The sequence below is a fragment of the Amphibalanus amphitrite genome, unplaced genomic scaffold (genome assembly GCF_019059575.1).
Source record: "Amphibalanus amphitrite isolate SeventyFive unplaced genomic scaffold, NRLGWU_Aamphi_draft 000013F_arrow, whole genome shotgun sequence".
NCBI classification, from domain to species: domain Eukaryota; kingdom Metazoa; phylum Arthropoda; class Thecostraca; order Balanomorpha; family Balanidae; genus Amphibalanus; species Amphibalanus amphitrite.
The window spans coordinates 311,210-323,505 of NW_024881509.1; the positions used below are offsets into that span (position 1 = coordinate 311,210).

General features: G+C 48.3%; 1 protein-coding gene across 7 annotated transcripts in view; it reads right to left on the minus strand.

Moving 5' to 3' along the window:
* Positions 1-8,238: 8,238 nt before the first annotated feature.
* The window catches only part of LOC122383683 (rho GTPase-activating protein 190-like), a 406,057-nt gene continuing 401,999 nt past the window's right edge, over positions 8,239-12,296 (minus strand). For all 7 annotated transcript variants that reach the window (XM_043370373.1, XM_043370389.1, XM_043370415.1 and 4 more), the window contains one exon: positions 8,239-8,810. In XM_043370373.1, the coding sequence (XP_043226308.1) occupies positions 8,624-8,810 (187 nt within the window). In that variant the 3' untranslated portion in view covers positions 8,239-8,623. The remainder of the gene's footprint in view (positions 8,811-12,296) is intronic.

Below are 12,296 nucleotides of genomic sequence, written 5' to 3' on the forward strand. Positions count from 1 at the left end.
TTTCGTGATCCTCATGGTCCAATTGACCTTGGACGAGGTTTTGGCTAAAATCGGTGCTCGTCGCTGGAAAAGTCGCTGGTGACGTAGCATTTTTAAAGTTTCCCGTCCTTTCACCTTGAATTTGACCTTGAAGTTTGACCTTGATGAAAATGGTTTTCGATGTGCGGCTAGAACTTTGCACGCGCTACATTTTGGTGCAATAATTTTGAAAATCGGACAATATTTAGTGGCACTTTTTCAGTTCCCCGTCCTTTGACCTTGAATTTGACTTTGAAGTTTGACCTTGATGAAAATAGTTTTCGATATGCTGCTAGAACTTTGCACGCGCTACATGTTGGTGCCAAAATTTTGAAAATCGGACAATATTTAGTGGCACTTTTTCAGTTCCCCGTCCTTTGACCTTGAAGGTCAAGGTTTAGGGGAGAATGAGTTCGATTTTCGTGATCCTCGTGGTCCAATTGACCTTGGACGAGTTTTGGCTAAAATCGGTGCTCGTTGCTGGAAAAGTCGCTGGTGACGTGGCATTTTTAAAGTTCCCCGTCCTTTGACCTTGAATTTGACCTTGAAGTTTGACCTTGATGAAAATGGTTTTCGATGTGCGGTTAGAACTTTGCACGCGCTACATTTTGGTGCAAAAATTTTGAAAATCGGACAATATTTAGTGGCACTTTTTCAGTTCCCCGTCCTTTGACCTTGAATTTGACCTTGAAGTTTGACCTTGATGAAAATGGTTTTCGCTGTGCGGCTAGAACTTTGCACGCGCTACATTTTGGTGCCATAATTTTGAAAATCGGACAATATTTAGTGGCTCTTTTTCAGTTCCCCGTCCTTTGACCTTGAATTTGACCTTGAAGTTTGACCTTGATGGAAATGGTTTTCGATGTGCGGCTAGAAGTTTGCACGCGCTACATTTTGGTGCAAAAATTTTGAAAATCGGACAATATTTAGTGGCACTTATTCAGTTCCCCGTCCTTTGACCTTGGATTTGACCTTGAAGTTTGACCTTGATGAAAATGGTTTTCGATGTGCGGCTAGAACTTTGCACGCGCTACATTTTGGTGCCAAAATTTTGAAAATCGGACAATATTTAGTGGCACTTTTTCAGTTCCCCGTCCTTTGACCTTGAATTTGACCTTGAAGTTTGACCTTGTTGAAAATGGTTTTCGATGTGCGGCTAGAACTTTGCACGCGCTACATTTTGGTGCCAAAATTTTGAAAATCGGACAATATTTAGTGGCACTTTTTCAGTTCCCCGTCCTTTGACCTTGAATTTGACCTTGAAGGTCAAGGTTTAGGGGAGAATGAGTTCGATTTTCGTGATCCTCGTGGTCCAATTGACCTTGATCGAGGTTTTGGCTAAAATCGGTGCTCGTTGCTGGAAAAGTCGCTGGTGACGTGGCACTTTTAAAGTTCCCCGTCCTTTGACCTTGAATTTGACCTTGAAGTTTGACCTTGATGAAAATGGTTTTCGATGTGCGGCTAGAACTTTGCACGCGCTACATTTTGGTGCAAAAATTTTGAAAATCGGACAATATTTAGTGGCACTTTTTCAGTTCCCCGTCCTTTGACCTTGAATTTGACCTTGAAGTTTGACCTTGATGAAAATGGTTTTCGATGTGCGGCTAGAACTTTGCACGCGCTACATTTTGGTGCCATAATTTTGAAAATCGGACAATATTTAGTGGCTCTTTTTCAGTTCCCCGTCCTTTGACCTTGAATTTGACCTTGAAGTTTGACCTTGATGAAAATGGTTTTCGATGTGCGGCTAGAAGTTTGCACGCGCTACATTTTGGTGCAAAAATTTTGAAAATCGGACAATATTTAGTGGCACTAATTCAGTTCCCCGTCCTTTGACCTTGAATTTGACCTTGAAGTTTGACCTTGATGAAAATGGTTTTCGATGTGCGGCTAGAACTTTGCACGTGCTACATTTTGGTGCCAAAATTTTGAAAATCAGACAATATTTACTGGCACTTTTTCAGTTCCCCGTCCTTTGACCTTGAATTTGACCTTGAAGTTTGACCTTGATGAAAATGGTTTTCGATGTGCGGCTAGAACTTTGCACGCGCTACATTTTGGTGCCGAAATTTTGAAGATCGGACAATATTTACTGGCACTTTTTCAGTTCCCCGTCCTTTGACCTTGACTTTTACCTTGAAGGTCAAGGTTTAGGGGAGAATGGGTTCGATTTTCGTGATCCTCATGGTCCAATTGACCTTGGACGAGGTTTTGGCTAAAATCGGTGCTCGTCGCTGGAAAAGTCGCTGACGACGTCGCCAACTTCACGGACATATTGGATTCTGGGTGTGAGGCGCATTTGTAAGGAGGTGAAGCGGAGCTGCATGGCGTGTCAGCGACAGGATGCCAGAGCAGCGTGTGAGGTGGCCGCTCCTCTGCCTAGACAGCGCGTCACTCAGGCTAGTCCATTCGCTGTCACCGGGCTAGATTTTTGTGGACCTATCTACTGCGGTGATTTTCCTGGGAAGCCTCTGTACATTTGCTTATTCACCTGCGCGGTGACGAGAGCAGTACACTTAGAGCTCACCAATTCACTTTCAAAGGAGGATTTTTGTTTAGCGTTTAGACGGTTTTCTGCCCGTAGGTCAATGCCATGTACGATATATTCAGACGGGGCTAAGACCTTCAGAGCGGCTGATCGTTATCTGAGAGCGACGTTGGGCACACTCGCTCCGGACTGGCGCTTTAACGCGCGAAGGTCGCCCTGGTGGGGAGGATGGTTTGAACGTCTCGTGAAAAGTGTGAAAAGTGCTTTGAGGAAGAGTTTGGGTTCAGGCGTTTTTAGCAGGGCTGAATTAGAAACGTGTTTGCACGAAGTAGAGGCAACGGTGAATTCTAGACCACTGACGCTTGTGGGGGATGACATTGACTGTGAGGAACCTATCACCCCCAGTCATTTTCTTGTTGGTAAAAACTTGTCTGAGAGGTTCAGTTTAGTTGAAGACCCAGAAAATGTACGCAGCTCACTGTTGTCAGAGAGAGAGAGAGAGGAGTTGCGTCGTAACAGGCTGGATCGTTTTTGGAAGGTTTGGTCTGACGACTACCTTCGTAACCTCCCTCCGACGGTCCAAAAGTTTCAGAAAAGAGGTCAGCTGAAAGAGGGCTCCGTCGTCCTCATTCACGACGACGATAACCTACCTCGCCTACGGTGGCCTGTCGGAGTAGTTATTAAACTGTAGGGTAAGGGCGGGTAAGAGTACGCGGGCGATAAGAGTACGCATCAGCTGTTTCGGTTGCTTAGCAACGCGGGTTTGTCGAGCTCATGAAGTGACATGAAGCCGCCAGTGCGTGCATGTCACCAACGGAACGTGGGCGTTGAGCGGCGACGCTGTTGAGTTTAAGGCGATGAATATTATTTTCGAGCGTTATGATATTATTATGATATGGTACAATAATTTTGATGCTTGGCAGTTGAGATAAGGTACATTTCCGTGATTGTTGTGGGAAACTTGTGAGGTTATCTGGGGAAATAGGTACTGTACAGTGCAATATTCTGTTTGCGAAGTTTTGCACAACGTTTCGGGGTTGTTTTGTGCGCGAATTGCATGTACGGTAAGAGGACGCACTGTTCAGGAGGGTAAGAGTACGCAGAATTATACATTAAATCGAATATACAGAAATATAGAATTATTAATCTATCGCTCAATGACGTTTGTTTAGTAGGTATATCATCAATGGAGCACTGTGATGCAGATGCGTACCCGAAATTCTACCAAATACGAGTTATTCTCCTTTTTGATTGTGCATTTTTTTTTTTAAGAAACACACGACATGATTATTTCCTGATTTATAGACTTGAAAGATTTATTTTATGTTTTTCTTTTTGGATACTAGAATTAACTTAAATGCCTTCTGAGTTTGAAGTTAAGCATTTGGACAGTGCAAGCTGCATAGGTGTGTGTTCATATGCTTGCGTACTCCACCCGCCTGGCGTGCGTACTCTTACACACCCCATATGGTAAGAGTACGCAAGTGCAACGGTTCAGAAAATGTCAGTTTTAGACCACTTCCATTTACGCTGAAGGATCGTTGCCCCATGGGTTGATGGCTAATTCAATGAACTTTAATATTCCCTATTTGCGATTTCTTTCCTTCAAATATTAAACAAATGACAGCAAGAAATCCACTAAGTGCGTACTCTTATACGACTTCACCCTACCCTGGTCGAGACGGATTGGTGCGTACTGTTGACGTCAGAACAAAAAGGGGGGTTTACACCCGGTCTGTACAAAGGCTGCATGACTTAGAGCCAGGGGCGGATCCAGAAAATCTCCAAGGGAGGGGCCATTAGAAACCAGGAGGCCCCCCCCCCCATAATCCCACCTGTTGGAGGCCCCATCTTCCCACTTGTTGGCCCCCCCAAAAAAAACTGCGTCTATTGAGCTTATCTAGCTGTTCAGGCAACATCTCAACATCTGTGCAGGCTTGGAGGCCCTCTGTGCAGGTTAGGAGGCCCTGTAAAAGTGGTCATCTCTGTGAGTATAAGAGACCTCCAAGTTATGAAAAGCTTTACCAATCTTCTAACAAAGAAGTCTTCTCAGCTAGTCTTCTAAGAAATAACTAAGTGGGTAGGTTAAAAAAAACTCATCGGATTTCGGCCACTTTATTTTCAGGAGGCCCCCTTTTCAGCTTTTAACTTTTTAACTTTTTATTTTATTTTTGAAAAAAATCGGCCAAGGGGAGGCCATGGCCCCCATGGCCCCCCTTGTATCCGCGCATGCTTAGAGCTTTTCGGAGATCTCGGCCCTACTGACCCGGTACCAACGCATTTTGAAAATGATCAGTCTGCCACTGATGCCGCTGTGTGTGATTCGGGTCGCGAACAGGTGGTGCCTGAGACATGCGATAACCAAGTGGTGACTCGTTACGGGAGAGTCGTGAAAAAGCGTATCTTGTAACTTTGTTTTCATGGCTAATTTTCACTTGTGTTCTCAAGCTGGTTAGTGTTGATATGCTGCGCATATCAAGGTGGGGAATGTGTTGCGGATTAAGTGCTGGTGTCGCCGCTCGCCGCACGTATAGATGTCGCAGGATTCGCCGCCGGGCAGCGGATTGACTGCGGATGCCGCCGCTCGACGCTCATAGATGTCGCAGCAGTCGCCGCCGGCCAGCTGCAGCGGACAGCTGCTGTGTCAGCTGATCGGTGTGCCACGTCGTTGTTTTTACTGGGGACGCCATTGTTTGTCGTTTTGTGTGAGCGAAAGGTGCTCGAGTGCGCCATTTGTCAGTTTTTGCCTCTCAGTCGACCTGAGTTGTGAAATACAAGTGAGAAAATTTCTACAGATGATGATGAACAATGTTGAAACTTATAGTTTTGACATTTGGCCTGAAATAAACTGCCTGTGATAAGGACGTGTCGGGTCGCGGCCGGCCGGCCGCGGACCATTTTCAGAAGTGGCGGGCAGACCGTGCGTCGAGTACTTGCTTACTCGCGCGGCGGTACTGGGGTTCACAATCATTGTTTAAAATCTTTTCATTTGCCATGAACTTTAAATTATACACTGTAACTAACGATCATTTGTCAATTATTACAAGTTCTTCAAAATTCTTCTATGAAAGAAAATGATTTCATTTCACTCAAGAATTGTCTTGTCCACCACTACAACCGCCACCCAGCCGCCATCCACTGGAAGAAATAGGCTCTGCGGCACAAAGTGTCGCTTTAAACTGGACTGGGAACCAATGTGTGATGCCACTTCAAGCTAAATTTATGCTCATTATGTACCTAAAAGTATTGGGAACAACGCTCTGACTGTACATTTTTAGATTTTTGCCTCTAAATGGAAATATTTACAATGAAGTACTTTGCGAGCGCAGTTTAGACGGTGCGAGCGACTTTAGCGAGTGTCATTTGAGCGAACGTCATTTGAGCGAACCATTTTCAGCGACTGGCAACTTAGCGAATATCAAATTGATCGATTATCAAATATAGCGATTATCAATTTTAGCGAAAGCTATGTTTCAGCGACATCTTTTTCGTTGACTACAGTTTGAGCGACTGTCATTTCAGCGAAACACTTCATCGTCCCGTAACGGTATATTTTTTCTTTTTTTTCTTTTGCGAGCGTTCGTACAACGAGTGTTCCCGGAACTTTTCATGGTTATCCGGAACTGGATGGTGGATGTCACGTTCAGAGTTCAGACATTAAGCTCCAAATTTAATGCCACATTTCTAAAAATTCCAGCGGTTCGATCCCCCCCCCCCTGCTGTTTGCCAATAATGATGACCAAGCGTTTGTTCAGAGATTCATATTGCTTGTGCTGTTTTTCGCGAAATTCCCCCGCTTGAATTTGGATCAGTTCCCCATGTTGTAAAATTTGTTCTTGCCCCAAGCAACGTACGAATTTCCAGATACTTGGGTGAGGGTCCCTGAAACATAGACTGGATCCCCCTGTGCCATCCCTCGAGTTTATTATTGGTCCTTGGCATTCCTTCCATCGTCCTATCTCTCTTCCAGATCAAAGTTGCAGAATGAGGCCAGATATTTTTGTGGTTTCCAAGCTTAAAAGAAAAATTTTAATTTGCCGCGCGCAGCTTGAAGCATAACACAAACCAAGCGGGTATTCCAAGGGCAAGAATTCTCGAAAAGTAGAAATGATTGATTTCCGTCGCGTTCGGTTTCGCTGTAACTGTGTTCGCTCAATTGGTCCCCCATTGACCTCCATATATTCGCTCAATCTGGTTTCGCTGATTCTGGTCCTCGCTTAAGTTGATAATCGCTGTGATTGAATTCGCCGACTTGACAATCGCTGAAAAAGTCAATCGCTTAAATTGCTAATTGCTGAAAAGGCTTCGCTCAAATGTCGTTCGCTGAAATGACGCTCGCTCAGGTGTCGCAGAACCCAGTTTAGAAGCTCCAGTAACGTTAAAGTCCTATCTCCGACAAGTATGTAAATACTGCTCTAGGGAACCAACAGTTCGCATCGTACTAGCTTTAAATTATATCCATATTGTTCCCAGTACTTTCCTGAACACCGTGGTGAGTGTACATTTTTCGTTTTTTTGCCTTTCAAGCGAAAAATTCGTCTGGTTTTACACCACTTCATTGGCCTCCATAGCCCCGTAACGGCGCCGCGCGGCCCGGCCGGCCGGCGCCCGCTGTAGTTCCAAGCACTGCCCGATAGATGGCAGGCGCAGAAGTGGTCCGGGCCGTCCCGGTACGATTTGCCATGCCTTCAGCAATCCTCGGCCACCCACGGAGCCTTGGCGCCCAGCCCCTAGTCCGCCGAAATTGAATCAGCGGCAGCTGACCCCCGGCCCCGCCACCCACGGACCGGCCAGCTGACCCCCGGTCCCGCCACCCACGGACCGGCGGCAGCTGACCCCCGGTCCCGCCACCCACGGACCGGCGGCAGCTGACCCCCGGTCCCGCCACCCACGGACCGGCGGCAGCTGACCCCCGGTCCCGCCACCCACGGACCGGCGACAGCTGACCCCCGGTCCCGCCACCCACGGACCGGCGGCAACTGACCCCTGGTCCCGCCACCCACGGACCGGCGACAGCTGACCCCCGGTCCCGCCACCCACGGACCGGCGGCAACTGACCCCCGGTCCCGCCACCCACGGACCGGCGACAGCTGACCCCCGGTCCCGCCACCCACGGACCGGCGGCAGCTGACCCCGGTCCCGCCACCCACGGACCGGCGGCAGCTGACCCCCGGTCCCGCCACCCACGGACCGGCGACAGCTGACCCCCGGTCCCGCCACCCACGGACCGGCGGCAGCTAACCCCCGGTCCCGCCACCCACGGACCGGCGGCAGCTGACCCCCGGTCCCGCCACCCACGGACCGGCGACAGCTGACCCCCGGTCCCTCTGCCCGGGTCCCGCCGTCCACCCTCAGACGCCGCCAGTTTCAGTTTCAGTGTGGTGTTTTCTGCATAATATTTAGTAATCAGTACAAGTGTTGGGACACACGGGGCGGCAGACGCAGCTGGCACGGGGCGGCAGACGCAGCTGACACGGGGCGGCAGACGCAGCTGACACGGGGTGCCGGACCGCCCGAGCGCAGCCGGACACGGCGCGCGCTCCAGGCGGTTACAAAGCTAGCTAGCGGCCGGTAGCCAGCGATCCACTCAGACTGGGCCACTCCAATGGAATATCACGCGGCGCACCTGCCGGCTCAGCAGCTCGTCAGAAAAGCTCATGGCGTGGCGCACGGTGCGCCAAAACGCGCCAAAATGACATTCGCAGTATTACCAGCTCACACACACACGCAACCACCTGCACACAAATATATATACACACACATACACACGCACACACATCACAGCCTCACAGGAAACCATATACATATGGGAGCAGTGGTCGGCCGCAGCCAAAAGAGGCGCGGCGCCACGAGCACCGCACAGCGGTCCCTGGTGTGCCATTAGAAAAACAAACACGGCCGCTGCCCGTCAGCGGCCGAGAGCAGAGCGCGCGTCAGGTCGGCGGCAGCCCAGCGCGGCCGTGGTCACTCGCCTCACACACCGGACAACACTATACAAAAAAACGCCTCAGAAATTCTATACGAGTGAGGGTGGCGCCGACTATCGTCCGGCGGCCGCGCCGGCCGGGGGTGTCGGGAGGGCGCTGCCGGCGCGCCCGGCGCCCGGTCACACCATCATCAGCTCCTCCTGGCCGTCAAACAGGTACTGGGCTGTTTGATCATAGTCTGCACTATGTCCTCCAGGTGCGGCCGCATCGACTCGAACACGGCCATGTCGGTGAACTGGAGCGGCAGCAGAGTGGGCCACCAGCAGATGGCCAGGTTCTTACTGTCCATGCTGTTGAGGTCGGCCTTGTCCGACACCCTGCCGGCGGCGCACACGTCAGTGAGCGCTCCCACCTGCCGGACCACCCGCCGCCGGGCACGCGCTCCCAGCGCACTCCGTGGCACCGCTGCAGCCGGCCACCAGTTCATCTATGTAGCTGGCCCGTTGGCTAAGGTCACTGCTTAAGTGCCACTTACTCAAAGGAACACTTGTGCCAAAGTTGGTCAGGTATGTAAGGGTGACTGATAAGAACCCATTTGTCTGTCCGCCCTTTCCAGTAAATGTCAGTTAGCAGCAAAGGGGCTCTACAAAAGGGGTATGTGAAACGGGGCCTTCTGATCCGGCAAGCCAGTGTGCGGCGTCTGCTCGGCGACCGGTAGCCGGTGGCGCTGAGCGTCGGGCGGCGATCAGGGCCGGTGGCCAGCGTACCAACTAGTGATGTCAATTTCAGAAATCTGGGAAACCGACACCAAACCGCTACCGACCACTGAGAATAAAACCACGAAACCAAATCAATCTTTAGAAATAGGGGAAATACCGACTAGATACCGAATTCAGGAAATTATGAAATAAAAACTTCAATTTTCCTTCAAAACATATGTTAAGCATTGCACAAGCATAACATAAGGACAAGGTTAAGCTGTGACTTGACGTGTCCTAGATGGCCTCCAATTGAGCTCTGTAATGACCCCAAGTTGACCTCTGTGACCTGACGTGTCTCATTACCTCTGTGACCTCTAAGCAACCTCTCTGATGACCCCAAGCTGACCTCTCTGACCTGACGTGTCCCAGATAACCCCCATGACCTCCAATAGAGCTCTGTAATGACTCAAAGCTGATCTCTGTGACCTGACGTGTTCCAGATGACCCCCATGACCTTCAATTGAGCTCTGTGATGACCCCAAGTTGACCTCTGTGACTTGACGTGTTCTAGATGACCTCCGTGACCTCCAGTTGAGCTCTTTGATGACCCAAACCTGACCTCTATGACCTGACGTGTCCCAGATGACCCCCAATTGAGCTCTGTGATGATCCCAAGTTGACCTCTGTGACCTGACGTGCTCCCAAGTTGTCGTCTGTGACCTGACGTGTCTCAGATTACCTCCGTGGTCTCCAATTGAGCTCTGTGATGACCCCAAGTTAACCTCTGTGACCTGACGTGTCCCATATGACCTCTGTAACCTCCAATTGTGACCTCCATCTCCATCACCTCTATGTGACCTCAAACTCTCTGAACTCATTTCTTCAAACGCTTCTAGATGCCCTATAGCCACGAATCACCTGTTATCGATCCCAAATTTTATGGCAAATCACGTGAGCGTTAGCAACCAAATGTCACCCAGTTGAGACAAAGCTTCAGAATCATAGAACATGCTTGACCTGGCTGTCTCATAAGCTCGCAAACCAGAAGGGCGAATGTTCCTTTATGCGTAATGGAGTTTTCAACCTTTCTGACGTTTACTACGGGATCAGCTGATCGTGCAACCTTTTAAATTATCGAGTAAAGCGGGTATTTAAGCCTGTCGCAGCTACGTTCTGTCGTATCCTCTGACAAACTCCTCTTTCCTCAACATCCCTCCTTTTCCGCTACGACACAACTTACAACGGGACATGTGTCGTAACTTGCGACGCCCTGGATCCCTCCGGCCTTATTAGTTGCACAATACAGTTGCTAAATGTTTTTTTGCAATGCAAATAATTTGGAGATTCCCTGATTTGTTTTTGTTGCCTATTTAAGTATTACCTTTCAATATTTATCATATTTTAAGAGAGTTTGAAGTGTTTGTTTGATAATTCTCTGAATTCGGTATCTAGGTTTCTAGGTTATCTAGGTTATTCGTGGTTTTATTTCCCCTTATTTCTGTAAATTGGTTCGGTTTCGGTATACTCTCAATGGTTTTGGTCGGTATCAGTTTGGTATCGGTTTCCAAAATTTCTGAAATTGGCATCACTAATAACACTTATAGATAGTAGGCACCACTGTAATGATATCACGATGAAAGCTTATTAAAATGTCCATAACTTTACGAAAACATTGACACATTTCACCGGTCATCTCTACCAGGGTATATTGAATTAGGGGTACACTGAGAAAAAAATTATTCCCCAGGGGTGTTTTACGGGTGTCAGACACCATTGGAGGTGTCATCGAACACCCAGATTGGTGTTGAAAAATGCTGTTTAGGGAATCATTAAGGTGTACAACACCACGATGACACCCTTTCAAGTGTTCGTTCGCAGGCGAGCGTTTAGATATACCTTAATGGGATTCAGCATGACACCTTAATAGGTGTCCGACACCCACACCCATCCGGGTATCAAACACTCTAAGGTATCAAACACCCTAAAAGGTGTCAAAAATGTTCTTTTAAAAGCATCTGACACCGATGATGCCTTCACAGGTGTTGCCATTTATTGAAGCGGAATGTTAAGAGTGTCCGACACTGCTAGAGGTGTCACATTGACACTTGCAAAAGTATCTGACACCAAAACAGCGTGAAAAAAAGGAAAAATATTCCCATGGGTGTCTCACGGGTGTCGGACATCATTGCAGTGTCATATATAACGCCCAGATTGGTGTCAAAAATGTTGTTTTGGGAATCATGGAGGTGTACAACACCACGATGACAACCTTCAAGTGCAACGCGCTTTTAAACACACCATGATGGGATTCAGAAAGACACATTAATGGGTGTCCTATACACCAACATCCATTCGGGTGTCAAACACCCTAAACCATCAACACTTCAAAAGGTGTAAACAAAAATGTTCCTTAAAAGGGATCTGATACCCTTGTGATACCTTCACGTGTGTTGTCATTTGTTGAGGAACATTCCAGCATGAGTCATGAAATGTTTGAAAGCTGTCGTGTATTCGAACCTAAATCATCACATAAATTGTTCTGACGTCACTTGTGTTAGGAACCAGGGATGCGGTGTCTAACGGATTTTCAGTGACTCGCACTCCCGCTCTGTCTTCCAAAATGGACTCCTATTCCGGCCAGAACTGCCAACTCCATCAGACTCCGACTCTGACTCCGTAGCACTGCTAGAAACCACAGCAGGTCCAGTGGTTTGAATCATTACCCAATCAGCAAGCTTCATTGTGTGACGTCATTTGTGTGCTAGTCACGGCGTCAACCATGCGAAGATCAAAAAGCGCCACCTTGCAGGAAAGCCGTTAGATTTCAGTTGGCGGCGACGTGCCACGTGGTGCGTGTGCGGTGTGAGTGATGGCAGGGTTTTTTTTGAATTTATGTGGATATAGTGGCGCCGAACGTTGTTCGCAGTGTACTTCTTCAAGTGATTGTGCGTTAATGATAATGTTTAGCTTTTATTTGTAGCTTGCTCCGTGTTTATTCAAATGACGAGGCGGGCGGTACTCGGTGAAATTTGAAGTCTGGAGTGAGGATGACAACACAGCATTGCACCATGGAAACGAAAGCAAGTGAACTGCGGAATAACATCTAGTTGGAGATAATCGACGGTTAATTATCATTGCTGAAATGCGAGCAACTTCTCACTG